Below are 22,200 nucleotides of genomic sequence, written 5' to 3'. Positions count from 1 at the left end.
ACACTATGGGAAATGCTGATGCAGATGTTTAAGGCATGAGCTCAAGTGTCAGACGTATATGGACTGGCTATGTGACTTTAGACAAGTCGCTTAACCTATTTGAGCCTGAATGTTCTTATCTATATGTATTATAATAATAGAATATATGTAGAATAGAATAATAGAATAATAGAATATACATAGATTACGGGTTAAATTATGTTCCCCCCAAATTTATATGTTAAAGTACTAATCTTTGGCCAGGTGCGGCGGCTCATGTCTGTAATCCCAGCACTTTGTGAAGCCGAGGCAGGCAGATTGCCTGAGGTCAGTAGTTCAAGACCAGTCTGGCCAACATGTTGAAACCCCATCTCTACTAAAGATACAAAAAAAAAAAAAAATTAGCTGGGCGTGGTGGTAAGTAATCTGTAAACTGCGCTACCAGGCTGAGGCAGGGGTATTGCTTGAACCAGGAGGTGGAGGCTGCGATGAGCCGAGATTGCCACCTCTGGCACCCAGCCTCGGGCAAGAGAGAGCAAGACTCTGTCAAAAAAAAAAGAGTGCCCAACCGGCCCCTCTGACTTGTCCTATTTGGAAATAGGGTAATTGCAGATGAAGTTAGTTAAGATGAAATCATACTGGAGTAGGATGGTTTCAATATGGCTGGTGTCCTTACTTAAAGTGGAAACCTGGACACAGACATGCAAATGGGGAAAATGCCATGTAAAGATGAAAGCAGAGCTCTATGAGCCAAGGAATGACAAAGTTTCTGACAAAATTTGCCAGAAAACCACCAGAAGCTAAGAGAGGCCTGAAACCGATTTCCCCTCACAGACCTCAGAAGGAACCAACCCCACTGACGCCCGATTGCAGACTTCTGTTTTTCGTAACTGTGAGGCAATAAATGTCAGTTGTTGAAACAGAAATGTATTTAAAACCGAGTAATGTATTATTACCCAGTGTGTGGCAATTATTTCCCAGACTTCAGTCATTCATAGACAACCTTCATAATTTGTTATGAAAATTAATAATGTACCCCCCCAAAATAATGTACCCAATTTGTAGTACATTATTAAGGCCGCCATAGGAACCTAATATAACATATAGCAAACACTCAAGAATCTGTTATTTTATTAGTCTACTCAGGCTACTTACAACTCCCCTTTGCAGAAGTTTATGAGGACCAGGCCCAAAAATTTCTGGTTTGCCGGAAATGGAAGTTGAGTCTGTGGATGTCAGGAAGTGTGTTTCCTACCCGTGAAAATCCAAATCAGGGTATGAAAGTGGAGCGTGTCTAACTCAAAACCCATGGTTAGGAAGCACAGTGGGAAAAGAGCTGCAGGTGTAAAGCTCAAAACCAAGAGCAAGAGTCAGGAGTCAGATCTCAAGACAAAACAAAGAGTCAGAAATCCAAAAGTAACTAGTTAGAACGGGAGACACATGAGGATCACTGGTAAATGCTACCATGATTGCTTAAAAAAAAATAGCTTAGCTGGGCTCATTGGGTTGACCAGATGATGGGTGTGTTGGGTATGAATGTGTTGGACTCACCTCTATGTCTATAGAGGTGCTGTTTAATATGGTAGCCACCAATCATGCATGGCTGTTTAAAATGAAATTAAGTAAATTTCAAAATCTGGTTCTTCAGTAGCACTAGCCGCATTTAAAGTGTTCAATAGCTACATCATACTGTATATGACAGAATATTGCCCTCGCAGCAGAGAGTTCTATGAACAGCTCAGGGTCTTCCATGGCCACGATGCCAAAGTACAAGCAGAGATCTAAATTCTGAGTTCACCCTACATTTTCAAACCATCTTAGGTTTACAAAACAGCTTTGACAAATGGTATCAGAAAGGGTCAAGTACATGTAAAACTTTACACCGACAAATAATGGGTGCTTAGCCAGAGGTCCATGTTTTCCAAGTGTAGTGCTGTTCAAGCACCGGCAAAAGCATTCTCAGATCACATTGTCACGAACTCTCTTTACTGCTGTTTATTGCCTCATCTCCTGGATGTTAAAGGGAAGCAAGTCAAAACACCTGTGATGATCAATGGTTTAGTATGAAATTAGGACTTCCTGCCATTCTAAACTTGAAAAACTGCAGTCCACAGGTGTCAGTCTACAAGCTGTGACACATGTCTAGCAGCCCTTTCAGTGAAGGCTGGCCACCCTTGCTCAGCTCTCCGATTTCCTCTACATTGAGGTTCTCAACCAGTGTGAAAAGTGGAATTGTGGCTATTTGTTCACATGATTTGCACAAAATACTCAGTCAGAAGCTCCTCCAGCTGATATAAGGAATAACACAGAGGAGAACTGAAGTTGCAGAGTATGGGGTTGTGGGGGCGAGTAAGGGAGGGATTGTAAAAATGAGTCAGAGTAAAAACCCTCATCAAGACCTAGGTGATGGGTTAATTACTCAGTGAAGGAACCAGCTGCAAGAAAGCTTGCATTATTGTTGATTGAGTGAGCAAGCTATTCAGCTGGACCATTCTCTGAATGGCTAAATGCTGTGTGTGAGCAGGAAAGCCTGTATTCTATTCCTGAATCCTCTATAAGAAGTTCTTCAATCTCTGTAAGTCTCTTGGGTGCTCCGTGCCTCCTTTTGCAATATGGCAGAAGCTTTACTCCTATCCTCCCTTCCAGGGATGCAGAGTAATTTAGTGAATTGTATTATGTCTATCACCAGGCACAGAGTCCCTGAGGCTGGGGCGGTTGCTGAAGTGATACACGTGTTCCTCTTGTCCCAGAGGACTAGAGATAGCACCATTAATCTGTCTGTTATCTGAATTAATATTGAAAACACATATTCCCACATAGACGTTTGTTTTATCCTGTGCATCAGAAATGTGTCTCTAAGGATTTTCCAACAAGGCTTTGCTTTGTAGCTTCCATTTTTACCCTTGGTTTGACTTTGCAGCACCAGCCTGCTGTTATTGCTCACTCTATGAACTGTACCTGCTCGGTGCCATCCAAATGTCAGCCGCTTAGAGGGAGGCTTCGATGACAACCACAGGGAGAAGAGACTGAGCAGGAAACTGGTCAGGTCAATTAAGAGGTGGGCAGCATCTGTGACGACAGCAAGACTCCCAGCGAAGTGCCCACCTAGAGAATGCAAAATAGTACACTGTGTTAAGGCCCCAGAATGCAGCTAGATTCATAGACATGCTAACCATCGTGGGTGAAAATGCCGCAGACTCACAAAACTTTAGAGGAGAAAGAGATCTTAAAGTTTATTTAATTCACTCCTTCTGCAACTCAGAGAGTGGATATGATTTGAACACGTAGAAATCAATTTCAAAGGAGAAGCCATTCCTTGGGTAGCAAAGACATAGAGATTAGAAACTGTGGGGCAGGCACATCTGGAGAACACCTTAGTTAGACTGGGGTAAGAGGATTCAAAAGAGAAAAATACAAGAGGATCAGGCTGAAGCAGTGTGGGCCAGATTCAAAGAGTCTCATAACCCAAACTGAGGACATGGACTTTTGTTTATAAACTAGATGTTGCGATCTGGCCCACAGATGTGTTTTTATTTGACTTATAATTTAATCATCATCTTTACCCTTTCCTTTTTCTCTATTAATTCATATTATCCACCTGAGCTTGAAATCCCTGTAATAAATAATAGGGAGCAGAAAGGAGAAAGGGCAGGTACCTTCCAATGGGCATCTTGAGTGCTACAATCCAATAAAGCACAGGGATGCAATGTAAGCCATGAGAGTCCTGCCTGGCTTTTCCCTTTATTTGATGTGCTCCCTCTACTTCCCTCTAATCCTCCTTTGAGAAAAGACCTCCAGCCTCCAAAATAGAAGTTAAAGAAAAACCTTGCCCTTTCCTTCCCAGACACGGTTTGTTGTTTGAGAGCAATAACCTTTATTGCTCTTACTACATCTTCTCAGCAAAGGGCTTTTGCTGACTGATTAGTTCTCCCTACAGCTGTTTATTGCCTTGTGTACTACAAAATAGCAGAGACTGTCAGCCATCAGCCTCGCCATCATCAGACTCACCTTGTCTCGCCAATGATTTTTAAAAATTACATAGATAGCTCATAATTGCAATAATCCCCACAGGCCATTGGCTCTATCTGTAGTTAATAACTGGTTTGTCAAGGTTTAATGGGCTGAAGCAAAGTAATCTTCGAGCCTGTTACCGAACAGTCAGTGCAAAAATCAGAATGATTCATTAGCCGAAAAGCAACATTTTGCTAACAAATCAGCTGTCCTTCCAATTATCCTCTAATGTTGCTCTATCTGCCAAACTTGGTCCTGATGATAAAACTGTGTTAATAAGGCATTATTTCTTGCCCGGAGAATAACTCCATGCAGATAAGCAGTATGCTGCAATCACAGCAATGAGTGATGATGATTCTACGTGCTGGGTTGAAATATAGTCTAAATCAAGGAAATGAAGTCAGTCTTATAAAGTCTCTTCAACAGTCTCAGCTGAGGCAGGAAGCACCTGAGAAAGAAAAAGGGCTTGCTTTGGAAGAAATCATGTTACTATGGAGGCTTGGAAACAGAACCATTTTGCAACCTTCAGAACTACTTATAGGAACCATCCAGAAAACTGTAGGCAATCGCTGACACATAGAGCAAACTGCTTGCAAGAGGTAATTTGTGACTGATCTTGCATTTGCTTCTGAAAGCATGGAGTATTATTGACAATTAATTCAATTATCCAGCCAATATTTATTGAGCCCTTACTGTGCATGGTACCAGGGATTGGGTATACAAAGATAAACAAATCATAGCCTCTCTTCAGTGATCTCCTTGTTTAACACTCACTGTACCAGAGACAAGTTAATGGGCTAAGGGATCGGAGAGCTGCTCTCACTGGGAGGAGTGAGGAACTTTTCACAAAGAGAGGGGTAAGAATTAGCAAAAACAGAAGGGGTTTTCGGGAAGAGATAAAACCACAGGCTAAAATAGAGTGAAAGAACATAGCACTTTTCAGGGAAAGCAGAAGGTATGGAGTGTTGGAGGAAAAATGGGAAATGAGCCTGGGAAAGCACATTGGAAATGCCTGTGTGAGGTATTATATGTCAAGCCAAGGGGTTTGAATGTGATTCTATGGCTAAGGGGATCTACTTATTACTTTGAGGCAAGGTTGTGGTATGTTGAGATCTGTTTTTAAGAGAGACGTCTTAGCCAGCAATATGGAGGATGACTTTGGAGAGAGGTTAAGAGGAGCTAGAGGTTAAGACTCGACAGTGTTAGCCAAGGGAAATTATGATAAAGCCATGAACTAGGGCAGCAGAAGTCATATTTCTGGAATACTTGACAAGATGTGGAGAGCAGTACACTTATACCAAGATAAGAGACACACAGAGAAGACTCAGACCTGGAAGACTTTACTTAAGGCCTGTGAGGTGAGGGTGACAGCAATAGAGCAGAGGAACCATGGGGCCTGGGTCTCACAAACTACCTCCGATTAAGATGGTGTTAATTCCCCATGTGGGTTTCCATGGAGAACAGAGACTGACAGCAATGAAAGAAGTAAATGTTTATCTGACATTAGCCATGTGTCCCATTGCTGGGCTTACACCGTTGTGTGCTATTTATTAATTTTTAAAAATTCTTTAATTATTTTGTGAATAGTATTATGATACTATACCATATGTTGTGTCAAAACCCCATTGAGTTGTTATTTAACAAATACAACTGGTCCTCAAATAACATCAGTTCATTCAACATCCTTTGTTTATAACGTCGATAAGAAAATAAAATGGATTCCTGACCAGGGCCGCTGTCTGTGTGGAGTTCGCATGTTCTCCCCATGTCTGCGTGCGTTTTCTCTGAGTATTAGGGTTTCTTCCCACATTCCAAAACTGTGCACGTGAGGTTCACTGGCACATCTACATCGTCCTGGTCCTAGCGGGAGTGAGTGTGGGTGTGACTGTGCCCTGTAATGGGAGGCATCCTGTTCAGGGCTGTTTCCCATCTTGAGCCCTGAGCTGTGAAAAGCTCCAGCTATGAAACTGGAATAAGAAGGCTGAAAAAAGAATGAATGAAAACAAATGATTATAAAATAAATATGTGTAAGGTAGATGATCATCATACAGATGCCCAACAAAAAAAGAGTATGAAAGTGCTCAGCAAACCCAGCTCATTTTTTCTTATTTGGGTTTGAACTGTGTGGTGGTAGGAGGCACTCCTGACAATTTTCACTTTGCAAACATTTATTCCTTGATGTAACCACCACCATTATGACCACCCTCACTCACTGATTCACCCAAAATTGCATAATTATCTCACTTGTGTTTATCATCTTTCTTAGATGTATGTATAGCTCACATTTATTTCAGTGTTTAATATTTGAAGTGTTTTGGCCTTATTTAGAAGTTTTATGATGTTTTTGTGACCAGTAATATGGCATGGAAACTTGACTCGTTTCTATCCGTTGGCCTATGGTAAAATTGGTTTTTGTTATATGTCATTTCACTGAAAGTCAAAGTTTCCAAGAACTTCTCCACGATGTTAAGTGAGGACTTACTGTGTTTAAAATATATCACAGTTCTCATGTTTTGACATTTCTTAAAATATTAATACCAGGAACCTCCAAAAATATAAGAGGCCTGAGCTACTACAATCCCTTGGCTGTGTAGAACAAGTGCCCTGATCAATAAAACTTGTGGTTATCACACCACCCAGCAATATCTTTCTCTTAGTAAAAGAGAAGTTTTTCACTCAGTTACCGTCTTCCCCAGGCTGCTCCCAGCTCTGAATTCCTGTCTGATAATCTGGTGTTTTCTCTATTTTTTTTTTTTTTTTTTTTTGAGACGGAGTCTCGCTCTGTCGCCCAGGCTGGAGTGCAGTGGCCGGATCTCAGCTCACCGCAAGCTCCGCCTCCCAGGTTCACGCCATTCTCCTGCCTCAGCCTCCCAAGTAGCTGGGACTACAGGCGCCCGCCACCACGCCCGGCTAATTTTTTGTATTTTTGGTAGAGACGGGGTTTCACCGGGTTAGCCAGGATGGTCCCGATCTCCTGACCTCGTGATCCACCCGTCTCGGCCTCCCAAAGTGCTGGGATTACAGGCTTGAGCCACCGCACCCAGCCCGTGTTTTCTCTATTCTTACTCAACTCAGACTAGTCCTACTTCAGACATCTCCCCTAACTACTCTCAATTTCTTCCAGCAAAGGCCATACCTGAGCTTATTTTTCTTCTGAGGTCTTAGCATCTGAACGCGTATCCATTCAAATAGAGAAACATGTTTACATCTGCAACATAACACCTCTTTTTGGCCTTTCTACAAGTAGGAATTTTCACCAGCTATCAGAAAGAGTCCCAATTCAACAGGTTCAAAGGTCCCTTAAGGGTGGATACATTATGCTTATATCCTTCTTTAGTTGATTCTCCAGTTTGCTCTATACTCTGTCGCAAATTATTTCCCTCAACACAGCTCTATGACCTGCTTCTCCCCCATTCTAAATGTCAATTACTCCCCAAAATCTATGAATGACCGAGCCTCAGCTCTTCTTGGCCCTCCAACTACCATTCTAGTTATATTCTCCATTAACCACATTTTACCCTACACTCCTGCCTTGGATAGGCTTTCGCAGTTGTAAGCCATGAATGCCTAACCCAAACAGCTTAAACAATACCAACAACAATAATATACCAGTATACTGGCTCATACAACTGAGAACATATCTGGGTGGGATTGGATCAGATGCAGCCCAGTCCTAAGGCTCAAAAATGTTCTTGGGCTCTGCTCTGTCTCCAGCTACTGCTATTGATTGTCCAGTTTAAGAAAGACTTTTCCTCCATTTCAGCAACAAAGGTAGACCTCTAAAAGCTCCAGACCTGTAGCACTTCAGCTCAGTTTTTGTAGAGGAAAGAGAGAATGCTTTTTTTCCAGCCTCCCTATGTAAAGACCCAGAGACTCTGATCAGTCCAGCTTGGTATCTCATATCTAGCCCAGCCTAAAAGCATGAGGTTCTCAGACCAGCAGGACCAAAATTGCAACCAGAGAAAAGAATATGACAAAGCTTGCTGAAAGGAAATACCAGTCTACTACGGACAGTGGTACCCAAATTTCTAAGAATACAGATTTCCTTTCCTGTTTCAGACCCATGCACTTGGAATCTTTCAAGGCAAGCCCTGATAAGTATCTATCTCCTGGACCACAGCAGTAAGTAGTGTGCTGTTCCTTCAGGCCACTCCATCTACCTTTTGGCCATATCTCAATTCCTATTCACTTTTCAAAGCCTTGCTCAAACCCCATATCCTGCAGGAGGACCTCTCAGATTTTCAAAAGTGATCTGAGAATAGTAATTGCTTTCTCTAACATAGCCAAGAATGGCTTTGGGGAGGAGGTGAGCTGTGGATCAGGGTCTTGACTAATGACCAGGATTTTGATGAGTATGGAGAAAGAGGAGAAGGCTTTTCTATTCAAAGAAAAAAAGCATAAGAATAAAGTGCAAAGATTATCTTGCAGAGAATGAATAAACAAATGTGGCTGAAACAGGGTAGTCAGGGAAATAACAAGATAAGAATATTGATAGTTTTGCCACCAGATTATGCAATGTCTTGAAAACCGAAGTAGGAATTTTTCATTTTTTCCAGGATGCTAGAGCTTTCCAATATATTGATCTTTTTTGACTTGAGGCAAGCAATTAGGGCCTAGCACAGTGGGAGCCTCTGAAGCAGTCTCTTCTAGCTACAAGCACCCTTGTCAGTTTATCCCAGTGCTCAGTAAAATGTACTACGCTTGTCATGAAGGGAAAAAGGTTGTGAACCCTGAACTAAGCAAAGGGGAGCGAGTTAAAAAAAAAAAAATTTTTTTTTTTTTTTTGAGACAGAGTCTCACTTTATCGCCCAGGCTGGAGTGCAGTAGTGCAATCTTGGCTCACTGCAACCTTCACCTCCTGGGTTCATGCACAATTCTTCTGCTTCAGCCTCCCAAGTAGTTGAGATTACAGGTGTGTGCCACCACATCCAGTGAATTTTTATATTTTTAGTAGAGATGGGGTTTTGCCATGTTGGCCAGGCTGGTCTCGAACTCCTGACCTCATGTGATCCACCTGCCTTGATCTCCCAAAGTGCTGGGATTACAGGCGTGAGCCACCGCACTGGCATCAGTAAAAAACTTTGAAGACAGAAGTAATATAAGGAGAGCAATGTTTTAGGAAAATTGGCTCAATCTCAATATAGCTCAAATGCTGAATATTTTTCAGTCAGTATCAATTTAATTTATTTACTGACATCATCACTCACTTCTGCCCCTAAAGTCAGATTAGAACTCATAGACTCTAATGCATAGAAATGAGAAGGGAAAGAGGAGGTTGTGAATGAAATTAGACCCTTATCTCATACCATATACAAAAATCAACTCAACATGGCTTGGAGACTTAAATATAAGATCTGAAACTCTAAAACTACTAGAAAAAATATATAAAGGAAAAGCTCCATGACATTGGTTTGGGCAATGCTTTTTTTTAAATATGACCCCAAAAGCCCAGTCAACAAAAGTGAAATTACACAATTGGGATTACATCAAACTCAAATGTAAAGGAAACAATCAACAGAATGAAGAGACAATCTACAGAATGGGAGAAAATGTTTGCAGACCATACATATGATAAAGGGTTAATATCCAAAATATATATAAGGAAGCCAAACAACTCAATAGTAAGAAAACAAATAACCTGATTACAAATGGGCAAAGAACCTCAACAGACATTCCTTGAAAGAAGACACAGAAATGGCTAACAGGTCTATGAAAATATGTTCAACATCACTAATCATCAGGAAAATTCACCTCACATCTATTAGAGTGCTTATTACCAAAAAGAGGAGAGACAAATGTTGGTGAGGATGTGGAGAAAAGAAAAGAAAAGAAAAGAAAAGAAATCTTGCAAACTGCAATGTAAGTCAGTACAGCCATTATAGAAAGCAGTTCCTTAAAAAATTAAAAATAGAACTACCATATGATCCAGCAATTCTGCTACTGTGTATATATCCAAAGGAAGTGAAGTCAATATGTTGAAGATATGTCTGCCCTGCCATTCAATGCTGTTCATTGCAGCATTATTCACAATAGCCAAGATATGGAATCATCCTAAGTGTTCATAGACGCATAAATAGATAAAAAGAATGTGGTATGTATACACAATGCAGTTCTGTTCAGCCTTTAAGAAGGAAACCCTGTCATTTGCAGCAACATTGATGAACCTGGAGAACATTTTATTAAGTGAAATAAGTCAGGAACAGAAAGACAAACACCACATGATCTCACTTATATGTGTAATCTAAAAAAGCTGAATTTATAGAGCAATGAGTAGAAGTGTGGTTACCAGCGGCAGGGATAGGGGCTGGGGAAGGAAGAAGCTGGGGAGGTGTTGGTCAAAGGACACACAATATTAGTTAGATAGAAGGAATAAGTTTAAGAGATCTATTGTAGAACATGGTGACTATAGTTAAGCACAATGTACTGGATTCTTCCAAATTGCTAAAATGAGTAGATTTTAAGTGTTCTTACCACAAAAAAATGCTAAGTATGTGAGGTAATGTCCATGTTAATTAGCTCGATTTAGTCATTTCACCATATATGCATATTTCAAAACATCATGTTATACATAATAAATATATATCATTTTTATTTGTCAATTAAAACAAATTAATTTTGTGAGCAGAAGACCATCTCTTTTCAGACTATTTATTAGATATCAGCCGGAGGGACGATACCATCTATTCTCAGCATCCATATGGATTCAGGGAAAAGCAGAGGAAGAAAGTAGTGGAAGAAAGAAGTCAGTCAATGAATCTTCCTGAGCTGTGTTTGCAGGTGGTAGTGCCAGAATTTTATTTGGATGTCCAAGAACATCGCCTTTTCAAATCACATTTCAAATGAATTCTGTTATTAGGTTTTTCATTATGTCAATCTTTTACATAAGCTATTAAATATTATCCACAAACTTATTAATTCCAAGAATGATAAACAATATCCCTCTGGTATAGATGTTAGTGAATTTCCAAATGGTGTTTTCCAAATTAGAATTGCTAAAAGTAAGTTCTTTGCGACTCCATCAAGCTATTAATTCAGCTTCTTCAAAGGAACTGACTCCAGGAATTTTGTGGTATTAGTTCTGTAAACTTTGAAAGGATATTGCCAACCCTGGAATTGTCTTGGACTAGACGTGTCTAAGTTCTTTCATAGTTTTCAACAGTTATAAATGTCCAAATATGAGTGTATAGGCCATTAGACTCCATAGCTAGAAGAAACCAGCTAATTCTGGTTGCTAGATATTATAATGCAAAAAATAGCTAAGCAGAGTCTATTTTTCTCTAGTCTCAGATTATGATTAATTTACCCCTTCTTTTGGATAATAGAAATGTAGCCACCAAAATATTGGTAACAGAGTGTGAAGGTAACATTTGATAACAGATTGGTAGTAGCTTATGGTCCTATACGTCAGGTAGTTTACAGTGTTCTTTTTTCTATTTGGGGAAAAATAATAAGATAACATTGCATATCAGGACATTTGAACTAAGTTAATACCAACATGAGGCTATCATGTTCCATGGTATAATAATACATTTGAAATTTTCAACGAGATGAATGACTTTGAAAAAAAATAAATGGCCAAAGTGTACCCAAGATGGAGAAATTTTGAGTGTATCAATAAGTGAGGAAGAAGCTAAAAATCACATCTAACGATCATCTCCAGAAATGTCTCCAAAGCCATACAAATAACTAGGTAGTTTTTTAAAAAGGAAGAGATAATAAAATGTTACATAAACTGTTTTTATTTCTTTATAAAATTATTAAAATTAAACTTTCCATTTAAGCATGCATAATTCAAATATAAAAACCTAGAAAAATGACATAAAAAAGAAAACTATAGTTAAATTTCAATTATTAATAAAGATGTAAAAATCCTAACAAAAATATCAGTGACTCAGATTCAGCAATGCATTAAAAGGATGGCCCGCCACAGTCAATTTGAGAGGCACCATAGTTAGGGCTTAGGAATATAAGCTCTGGAATTCAGACGGCCTGCCCACTTACAGGTATGTTTCCAAGGGAGAGTTACTTTACTCTTTGTGCTTCTAGTTCCTTCTATAAAGTGAGATTAACAATGAGAGCTACCTCTTAGGGAATTCACCAGGATTAATTAAGGTAATACACGGAAAGCACTTGTCACAGCTTCTAACACATAGTAAGCATTAAATAAATAATAGCTATTATCATAATGCCAAAAATGCAAAGATCATAACATGTTTCAAAATCTCTTTATATAACGCACCTCAAATATGGGTCAAAAAGCTTTAAAAAACAATAAATTCAAAAGAAAAGGTATTTGATTAAAAGTCAACACTCGTCCTTGATTCTTTGCTAATAATTACAAAACTGAAACAAAGAAACATTTCATTAACATAATACAAAACACTTAACCCTTCAAGAAGCATTTTGCTTAACAGCTAAATAATCAAACATAGATTTGATTTAGCATAAGGTATTGTTTAACATGATAAAAACATGAAACACACAAAAGAGATATAACTATTGAAATGAGGAGAAATATGTTTTCTGCACAAGAGAGGGTGATGTCCTGGGATGAGGAAGATGCACGAGACAGGAAAAGGGGACATGCACTGAAATATATTTAGAATTGACAATAATTCAAATGCATAATTGAGTACAAAGTGAATATACAAAAATCAAAACTTTAGAATACAAAAAGTAATTATCTAGAAAACAAAACATGAAAAATGGTGGACTGCACTCACCCCTGGAAAGAATAAGCCAAACACATACAATAATCAGAAATAACTCTTTCAAGAAGTAGGCTGTCCATGTAGTCAGATGAACACCATAAAACCTTGATGAGACATGTAGAACATTTGGATAAATAGAGAAACATAACATATTCCTGGAGGGAAAGCTGAATACTTAAAGATACTATGTTCTCAAATTAACTTAAATATTAAGAAAATCATAATTGGATGGGGGAAAACTGAACAGAACAATTCTCATGTTTAATTAGGATAATAAAGAGAGATGAATAGCCTTTGCTTTTCTCTGCTAAATTAAAAATCTTTAATAGGAAATAACAGATATTATAACATATAAATCTACATTAATTATGTCCTTGACAGAGACCAGAAACACAGATCAGTGAAACACCTTAGAAACAGACCCTGCTATTTATAAACTGTGGATAAGTGATTAAAGAAATATCAAAAATCAATGGGGAAAATAATTAATTATTTCATAAATGATGCTGAAAACTGTGTTAGCTATTTAAAAAAAAATTCAGTCCTGACAGCATACAAATATATCTAGTATCAACATTAATTTTAAAATTAAATACAAAAATTAAACAACAAAAAAGCTATCTTCTCAGTAGATGGAGAAGGATTCTTAAGCACTAAAACAGTAAAAGAGTAGTAAAAGAAATGAGCTCAAAATGAAAAGTTTAAAACAGTTACCTATGTAAAATTTAAAACTTGATCTAAGTCAACACAAACATCAAAAGGTTAAACAACAAACTGGAAAAGCACTTATAACTAATATAACAAAGGTCTAATATCCTAATATATAAAGAGCTCCCAGAGATCAATATAGAGAATTAAAAATTTTTCTAAAAAACAAATGAGTAACAGACATTAAGAGACAAGGAGAAAATGCATTAACAGAGGGAAATACAGATCACTAACAAGCATGCAAAAATAGTCTAATAGTAACAAATAAATAAATATTAAAACATTCATCTATACAATAGCAAAGAGATTTTAGAGATTAAAATTAGTTGTCATTAAGATTTGCAGTCAGAATCATTCTCAAGTAGAGCTGGTAGACATGAATTGTTTAGCTTTCTCAACAGCACTCTGGCAGTATGAATCAAGTAATACAAATATTCATGTCCTTCAAGCAATTATTTCCACTTTTAGGAATCTCTTTGAAGGGATTAACCAGAAAGGCAGGCAGAATTTTCTTCAAGATTTTGCATTGCAACATTGTCCATAAGCAGGAAAAAACTCCCTAAATTTCTAACGATAGAGAAATCGTTATGTAAATTACAGTGGAGCATATTAGAGAATATTGTTCAGGAATAAAAATGTTTATGAAGAGTATTTGACAGTGTGGTCAAAAGCATTCAGTATGCTTTCAGTTATGTTTAAAAAATAAAACCTGTGAGCTATGAATAGAAAATGCATTGCACAAAAAAACTCCCTAAAATTATTGAAGGCTATGACTCGAATATGGAATAGTGATGAATTTTATTTTGTTTCCTACTGTTTTTCAACTTATCTACAATGAGCATATTGTTACCTTATACTTACAGAAAATACTAAATCTTACTTTAAAAGAACTTAGGTAACCCTCCCATAATGATGCAGAGTTTTATTTGTTTGCTTGTTTAATCAAAAAAGTCTGCAGAAAGACTCACCCACGACCTCTGCAATCATGAAAATGAAGCATATTGCTGAAGCAGCACAGAGCTTCCACTTGGCATAGGCGTGCTCACTCGCCCTGTTCTCTGTGGGCTGGGAGCCACTGTGGCAGTGGTACATGCCTCCTGACTCCAACGCCTCTGGTCTCTCTCTGGGACATTGATCTTTATTCACCGGTTTCTGTTGGAGTTCCACACTAGGAATGAGTTTGACAGAAGCAAGAAGTGAACATAGTTGCAAACCAGCCACTCACTGACCCACGCTGCCCATACTTGGAACCACTATTAGGACATTTGCTTACTTGCTAGGAAGTGTTCATTTGCAGCTCTTTCTACAAGAAAATATCAAGTGTAAGAAACAAGCAAGAAATTTCCTTCTAAACTTTAACTACTAAAAGTTGTACTTTTATTCAGTCAAACTCTTATTCAGTCAATGCCACCAATGATTAAGAGATATCAAAGGAACAGGAGAAAAGAAGCAAATACATTTTAAAGGGATTTCTTCCCAGTTATTTCACTCACAAAAGACTTGGACACTGTGCTACAAAAAATAATAATAAAATAAATCAGACTACATTGTACGATATGTGTATATGAGCCAGACTGAGGATTCAAATACTCAACAACATCATTGACAGATCATAGTACTTTTTCCTGGTGACTCTGTATGTACTCTGAGACCTTCTTACCACCGCTCTGCAGACAGTGGCTACCAATTAATCAATGTTATGATGAGAGTTGAAACCTACTTATACTTCCCAAAGCAGGCAGTGAATATCAGTTCCGCTCAAATATAAAGCAAAATTTAGAGTCACTCATAGAATTTCACAGATGGAAAGGTAGATAACATTTGGTCTAACACTTTTTTTTTCTTTTTTTAAACAATTTTTATTGATGCATAATAAATATACCTAATTTAGGGTACATGTGATAATTTAATACATTCATATAATTTTTAAAGATCAAATCAGTATACTTGAGATGTCCATCACCTTAAATATTTCTCTTTTCTTTATTCTAGAAACATTTCAATTATTCTTTTCTGGCTATTTTGAAGCATATGATAGATAATTGCAAACCATAGTCACCTCACAGATCTATCAAACACTAGATCATTTTCTTCTATCAAATCATATATTTGTACCCATTTATCAACCTTCCTTCATACCTTCCTCCTCTCTACCCTTCTCAGCCTCTTGTAACCACCAATCTACTCTCTTATCTTCATGAGAGCCACTTTTTTAGCTCCCATATATAAGCGAGAACATGTGATATGTGTCTTTCTGTGCTTGACTTATTTCACTTAACTGCAACCCCATATTTCTTGGCTGAAGTAACTAAGGTTCAGGGAGTTTAAGTAATTGCCTGATGTCAAATATCCAGGAAATTTTGGAGTGGGAATCCCAAGCCCAGTGTTTCTTCTGTCATGCCTAAACCAATTTTAGGTGTCCTAATGTTGGGGCAGAAAGGCAGATGTCAATATCCATGGATCTTGAACTAATCATATTTTTAAATTTTTAAAAATAAACTCATGTACAGAAATAAATAAGAGTCTTGGAATTAAGAACTTTGCATTCGTGACTCTGAAAGGTAAAAACAAACAAACAAACAAAATTAGCAATATATTAGCTAAGTCTGATGGTTTTGGCTTAGATGAACATTATTATTCTGACTCTAATTATTATATATGATTTTTCTGAATAGAATAATATATATTCATTATAGAAAATCTGGAATTACAAAAAAGTCACAAAGCAGAGGGAAAAATAACTGGCAATCCTCTCCAAGAGACAATTATTATTGATATTTTATTGTGTAGATTTGTAATATATGAATACACTTTTTACATAATTAGATTTCAGATTAATTAGGATGTTTTGGGTTATAAGTATGGAAAACAAGACTCTTGCTAGAGTAATTAACAAGTAAGAATTATTGGTTCTGCAACTGAAAACATCTAGAGGGGCCAGGTTTCAGATACTCTTTGACGAGGTCTCCAGATTCATGTCTTGGTTCTCAGCTATTCTTCAACCTCAAGCTTGTCTTCCCCATGGTAGCGGGATGGTTGCCAAAGGTAATCAGACTGTGTATTTATTTTTTAACATATACATAGAGAGATTATCCCCTCTCAAACTGCTAAACAAGAGTCTTGATGTGCATGTGGATTTGGCTAAATGAGAAACAACCACTATAGCCAGGGGAATATGGATGAGCTGATTGACTTAGGCATTGCTATACTCAGAAGACTGGCAAAACCCAGCCATGCTGACTCATACAGCTGAGAATAGGGAAAATTTTACCTAAACCTGGCTGCTCCTCAGTGGGGAAGCGCTAGAATGGATGTGAATAAGATGATTGCATCACAAGAGGATCCTAACAAAGATACAGCTTCTGAACCTGATTCTTAGCTATAAATATTGTTAATATTTTTTCCATTTATAAAATGTTGTATATCATTATTTTTAAAATATGGAGGGCAGTATATATTTAACATAGCTACATCATAGCATAATTAACTCATGTTTTTAAATTATTAGACAACTTGTTCTTTTGCAATTACTTGCTCATATAAGCACTACTATGATTCACATCCTTATAATCTTTGCTCAATATATTATCTCCTTAAAGTGGAATCTTAAAGGGGAAATTACTTGGTCAAAAGGTACCTACATTTCTAAGGATTTTGACATATATTGCCAAACCGGCTTCGGAATAAACATTACAGCCAATTTATGTCAGTGGTTTATTTTTTATCAATTATGTGAATAGCACTTAGGATTCTGAGTAGTTCCAAATAAGCTTCTTAGTTGGAATAAGAACAATTTGGAAAGTAACAAATAAAGTATTTATATTTAAAATGAGTAGACTTTTGCTTTTGTTATGTAATAATATTCTAATAATAAACAACCATAGAATATGGTAGTGTGGGTCCCCAGTGGCCATCAACTCAGAGGAACCTCAGTACTAACACGAACACATTGTTGAGATTTACTCCTTCCTTGGGCTGAGAAGACAGCATGAGCAAAGCAGGCTCACCGATTGTTCTGGAACTGCCTGGTGTGCTGTGGTCATATGAAGCGTTGCTTTATTTTAGGTTTTCATAAATCTTATGACCAGGGAAAGCAAAGTAGTCAGTGACCAGGAGAGAGAATTTATCTTGGAGCAGCTTAGAAGCCAGACCAAAGCAAGAATCAAACCTGGGAAAAAGCCCCTGGGCAATGCCACCAGGAGGAAAGTATGAAAATGTGGGCAATTTTTACTTTTGTGTACTGTTTCCCTATCTTGGATTCTAAGTTTGACAAATATGGGTATACTTTGAGCTGAGACTGCTTCTTGAAGAACTAAGCCAGAAATCCAAAAGTGGGCTTCATAAGGTCCATTGAAATTGTATATAATGTGTTCGTGTGTGTGTGTGTGTTTTATGGGACAGGCAAAAGTACACAGTCTTCACTTAGCTTCCAAAAGAGTCTGTGACCCCAAAGAAGTTAAAACCCAAAGTTAACATATATTCCTCATAAGCTCGTTAGAGCAAAGTTATCTAAGTCTCTCTAGATGCAGAACGGCTCTTGATCACAACAATGATGTGACTTTTCAATATTATTTTAAGAAGAAAGTTATAAAAAGCAAGTTCTATGATGCAACAAACACTGAAATGTGAATCTGCTATTAATGAATAAATCCCAAAACATTCCCATTTATTCAAATATGGCCAAAGCTTTAAAAATTAGGAATAATAGGCCAAAGAAATTTACTGTAGCATCAAAGAAAAAAAAGATGGAGAAACAGAGATGAAAAAGTATGGAAATATTAGAAAATTTGATGCCAATATTCTAAAACTTTGATTTCATCTGCAAAAAATGGGATTTAGAAAATGGGACTTTATTTTTGCAATCTTGGAGAAACTTTTATTTTTTAATTCTATTTTTGTTTAGTGGTAGAAATTAAATTCTTTTGCTTCTATCTCCAAAATAATGTTGGTAAAATTTTTATTTTTTACCCTCTTATTTCAAATGTTGAGCACATAAAAATCACTTTAATTTTGTAGTTTCACATCATTTTCCCCAAGAACCTCAAATCACTATTCCTGTTAGAAGGGGAGATAAAAGCTTCAGCCTCACCATGAATTTTTAACATTTTATTCATTCATCATTAAATATTTATTGCATACCTAAAAAGGGCCTGCACCAGCAGAAATGTTAATGATACCATGTTGTACAAGACAAACAAAGGTCCTTCTCTAAGGAGCCTGTATTTTAGTAGAGGGAGACAAAGAGTAAATGAATCAATTTACTTTGTCTTTAGTAGAGGCTATATAGTATGATGAATGGTGAGCAGGAGAGGGAAGATGAACTACCTTAAATGTGGTGGGAAAGGAAGGCACCTCTGTGGAGGTGATATCTCAGCAGCAAGTTACAGAATTACCAGGAGAAAACCTGTATAAGTGAAAGCTATCACAAGTAGAGGGCATTGCTAGAGCAAAAGCCCAAAGACAAGAAGGATTTTCTTGTTCAAATGCTTGTCTTGAACAGAAAGAAAACTACATAGGTGGCCCCTGTGGCATAAAGAAAGAGTGAAATGGAAAGAGGTCAAAAAAGGGATCAGATTTTGCAGAACAATTCAGGTCACTATAAAGAGTTCAATTTAATTCAAGATCTAAAAAGAAAAATTTGGAAAGTTTTGAGCTGGGAAGTAACATTACATGGTTCACATTTCTAAAATGATCGCTTTGGGTGCTGCCTGGAAGACTAGAGTGTAGAAGATCAAAACATAGAAACCCATAGAAGATGACTACAGCCAACACATTGGTGGCTTGGACCTATGTAGTGACAATAAAAATGGAAAGTAGTAGTCATATTTGAGGGACTTTTGAGAGGTGGAGTCAACAGGAATTGCTAATCAATAGCATTAGTTCAGGGGGAATAATAGAGAGGTGGGACTCAAAGATGACTTGTTGGTTTCTGGTTACAGTAACCAGGAGAAAGGAATGCCAGTTCCCAAGATGGGGCTGAGTGGCAGGCAGTGCAGTATAGAGGCTGAGAGCTTGGGCTCTGGCAACCCACCACCTCAGTCAAACTCCCAACCTTACCACTCACTAGTCATATGACTGTAAGAAAATTACTTAACCTCTCTGTGCCTCAATTTCCCCATCTGAAAATAGGAATAATGGTGGCATCACTCTCATAGGCTGGTTGAGAGATTTTTAGCTAATTCGTATAAATCACTTCAAAGTGTAACTGGAGCAAGATAAATGCATAAATTTTAAAATTATTTTACCATATTCATGAACCACATTACATTATTATCATTGTTATTTAGGAAGGATAAAGTAGGCTATACTGCAAAACAACTTTCAGGACAAGCATTTTTATAACAAGACTTAGATAATAAAAAAGCAAACCAATTTTTTGTTTCTCTTTTGCCCACATCCACTATTCCAGATTTTACTCCAGTGACATGACATCAGTCTTGTATGAATTGACCCTGGAGATTGACTGTTCATTCCTAAACAGAAGATAAATATCAAAGAGAGAAATAACATTCCTGTAATCCCTTAGCAGTTCTTCACTTCTGTTTCCCTGCTTCACCATTCTCCTTGTCTGCCCTAGAAATAGTTCTATATGCTCAATGCCTGGGACCCTGTCTTGAGCATACAGATATTCAGTACATATTTATTGAGATTTTATTTCACTCAATGTTTATGAAATAAATGAATGATGTAGAAGAAATAATTTGAAGGGTGAGAACTAGAGAAAGTGGGAAATAGAAACATTTACAGAATCAGATGTCATGTTTTGTCCTAGACAGGTATTCAATCACACACCCCTTTTTAAACAACTTTATTAAGATAAAATTATAAAATTTGTGTGCTTTGGGAGGCCAAGGCAAGCAGATCACTTGAGGTCAGCAATTCAAGACAACTCACTAGAGATGGAGTGAAACCTCATCTCTACTAAAAATATACAAAAATTAGCATGGTGGTGGGTACCTGTAATCCAAGCTACTGGGGAGGCCAAGGCAGGAGAATTGATTGAACTCAGCAGACAGAGGTTGCAGTGAGCTAAGATCACACCACTGCACTCCAGCCTGGGCAACAGACAGAGCAAGACTCTGTATCAAAAAAAAAAAAAAAGATCTAATTTTAATATTATGGAAATGGTCTATTTAATCTATATAAATTAATGGTTTTCAGTATATTCACAGAGTTGTGAAACCATTACCAAAAAAAACCCATATTCATTAGCAGTAACTCCCCATTCTCCTTGCACCCTCTCCCAGGCAACCACTAATCTACTTTCTGTCTTTACAGATTTGCCCATTCTGGACATTTCATATAAATAGAATCATATAATATGAGGACTTTTGTGAATGGCTTCTCTCATTTAGCATCATGCTTTCAGGGTTTATCCATATTGTAGCAAATATCAGTATGTCATCAGTATTCCATTGCCTTTTATTTCCAAATGGTATTTCATTGTATGGATACATAAAATTTTACTAGTCAGTTGATGGATATTGGGTTATTTCTTTTTTTGTTGCTTTTTGACTATTTCAAATAATGTTGTTATGAAAAGTTGTATAGAAGTGTTTTGTAGAAGTATGTTTTCACTTCTCTTCCAATCAAGCAATGGAATTCCTGAGTCATAAGATAACTTTATGTTTGACATTTTGTAGAACTGCTGGACTCTTTTTCAAAGCACAGTACCATTAGACATTCCCATACACTGTGTAAGAGAGTTCCTATTTCTCCAAATCCTTGCCAACACTTGTTACTATGTTTTTTATTATAGTCATTCTAGTGGGTATGAAGTGGCATCTCATTGTGATTTTGATTTGCATTACCCTAATGACTAATGATGTTGAGCATATTTCATGTGCTTATTATACATTTGTATGTTTTCTTGGAGAAATGTCTATCAGTATTCTTTACATATTTTAATTGATTTATAGTTTTATTAATTATAACAATTATTTTACATATTCTTATACACATCCCTTATCATGTAATTTGTAAATATTTTATCTCAATATGTGCCTTATCTTTTTATTTTCCTGTTAGTTTTGTTTACAGAACAAAATACTTTATTTTGATGCTCTCCAATATATATAATTTTTCTTTTATCACTTATGCTTTAGGCGTCATATCAATAAACTGTGGCCTCACCCAAGATCACGTGTTTTCATTTAGGAGTTCTATAGGTTTGGCCGGGCGCGGTGGCTCACGCCTGTAATCCCAACACTTTGGGAGGCTGAGGCGGGTGGATCACGAGGTCAGGAGATCGAGACCATCCTCGTTAACACGGTGAAACCCCGTCTCTACTAAAAATACAAAAAAAATTAGCCGGGCATGGTGGCAGGCGCCTGTAGTCCCCAGCGGGAGGCTGAGGCAGGAGAATGGCCTGAACCCGGGAGGCAGAGCTTGCAGTGAAACGAGATTGTGCCACTGCACTCCAGAATGGGCGACAGAGTAAGACTCCGTCTCAAAAACAAAAACAAAAACAAAAAAAGAGAGTTCTATAGGTTTTGCTCTTACATTTAGGTCTATAATCAATTTTTTAGTGATTTTTTAAAATGGTGTCAGAAAGGTATACAAATTAATTCTTCTGCTTATGTACATCCAATTGTCCCAGCAATAGTTGTTGAAAATACTTTTTTTTTTTTTTTACCATTGAATTGTCTTGGAATCCTTGGTGAAAAACAATTGACCACACATATAAGAACTTATTTATGGACTAAAATTCTATCACATTGGTGTGTATGTCTGTCTTTATGCCAATATCACACTCTTGTTGTGATAACTATAGCTTTGTATTAAATTCTGA

General features: G+C 37.3%; 1 protein-coding gene and 1 long non-coding RNA gene across 4 annotated transcripts in view; one reads left to right on the top strand and one right to left on the bottom strand.

Moving 5' to 3' along the window:
* LOC110744006 overlaps positions 1 to 22,200 on the top strand; it is a 112,722-nt gene that overhangs the window by 16,880 nt on the left and 73,642 nt on the right. The window lies entirely within an intron of this gene.
* Positions 1 to 22,200, bottom strand: part of SLC30A8 (solute carrier family 30 member 8) — a 50,357-nt gene that overhangs the window by 20,106 nt on the left and 8,051 nt on the right. The window contains exons 2-3 of the mRNA XM_003903094.5: positions 14,378 to 14,577; positions 2,938 to 3,084 (exon numbers count right to left, since the gene is read on the bottom strand). Of these exons, the coding sequence (XP_003903143.2) occupies positions 2,938 to 3,084; positions 14,378 to 14,577 (347 nt within the window). The remainder of the gene's footprint in view (positions 1 to 2,937; positions 3,085 to 14,377; positions 14,578 to 22,200) is intronic.

The sequence above is a fragment of the Papio anubis genome, chromosome 8 (genome assembly GCF_008728515.1).
Source record: "Papio anubis isolate 15944 chromosome 8, Panubis1.0, whole genome shotgun sequence".
NCBI lineage: Eukaryota > Metazoa > Chordata > Mammalia > Primates > Cercopithecidae > Papio > Papio anubis.
Note: the sequence above shows the minus strand (reverse complement) of the source record. Positions and strands in the feature narration are given on the sequence as shown.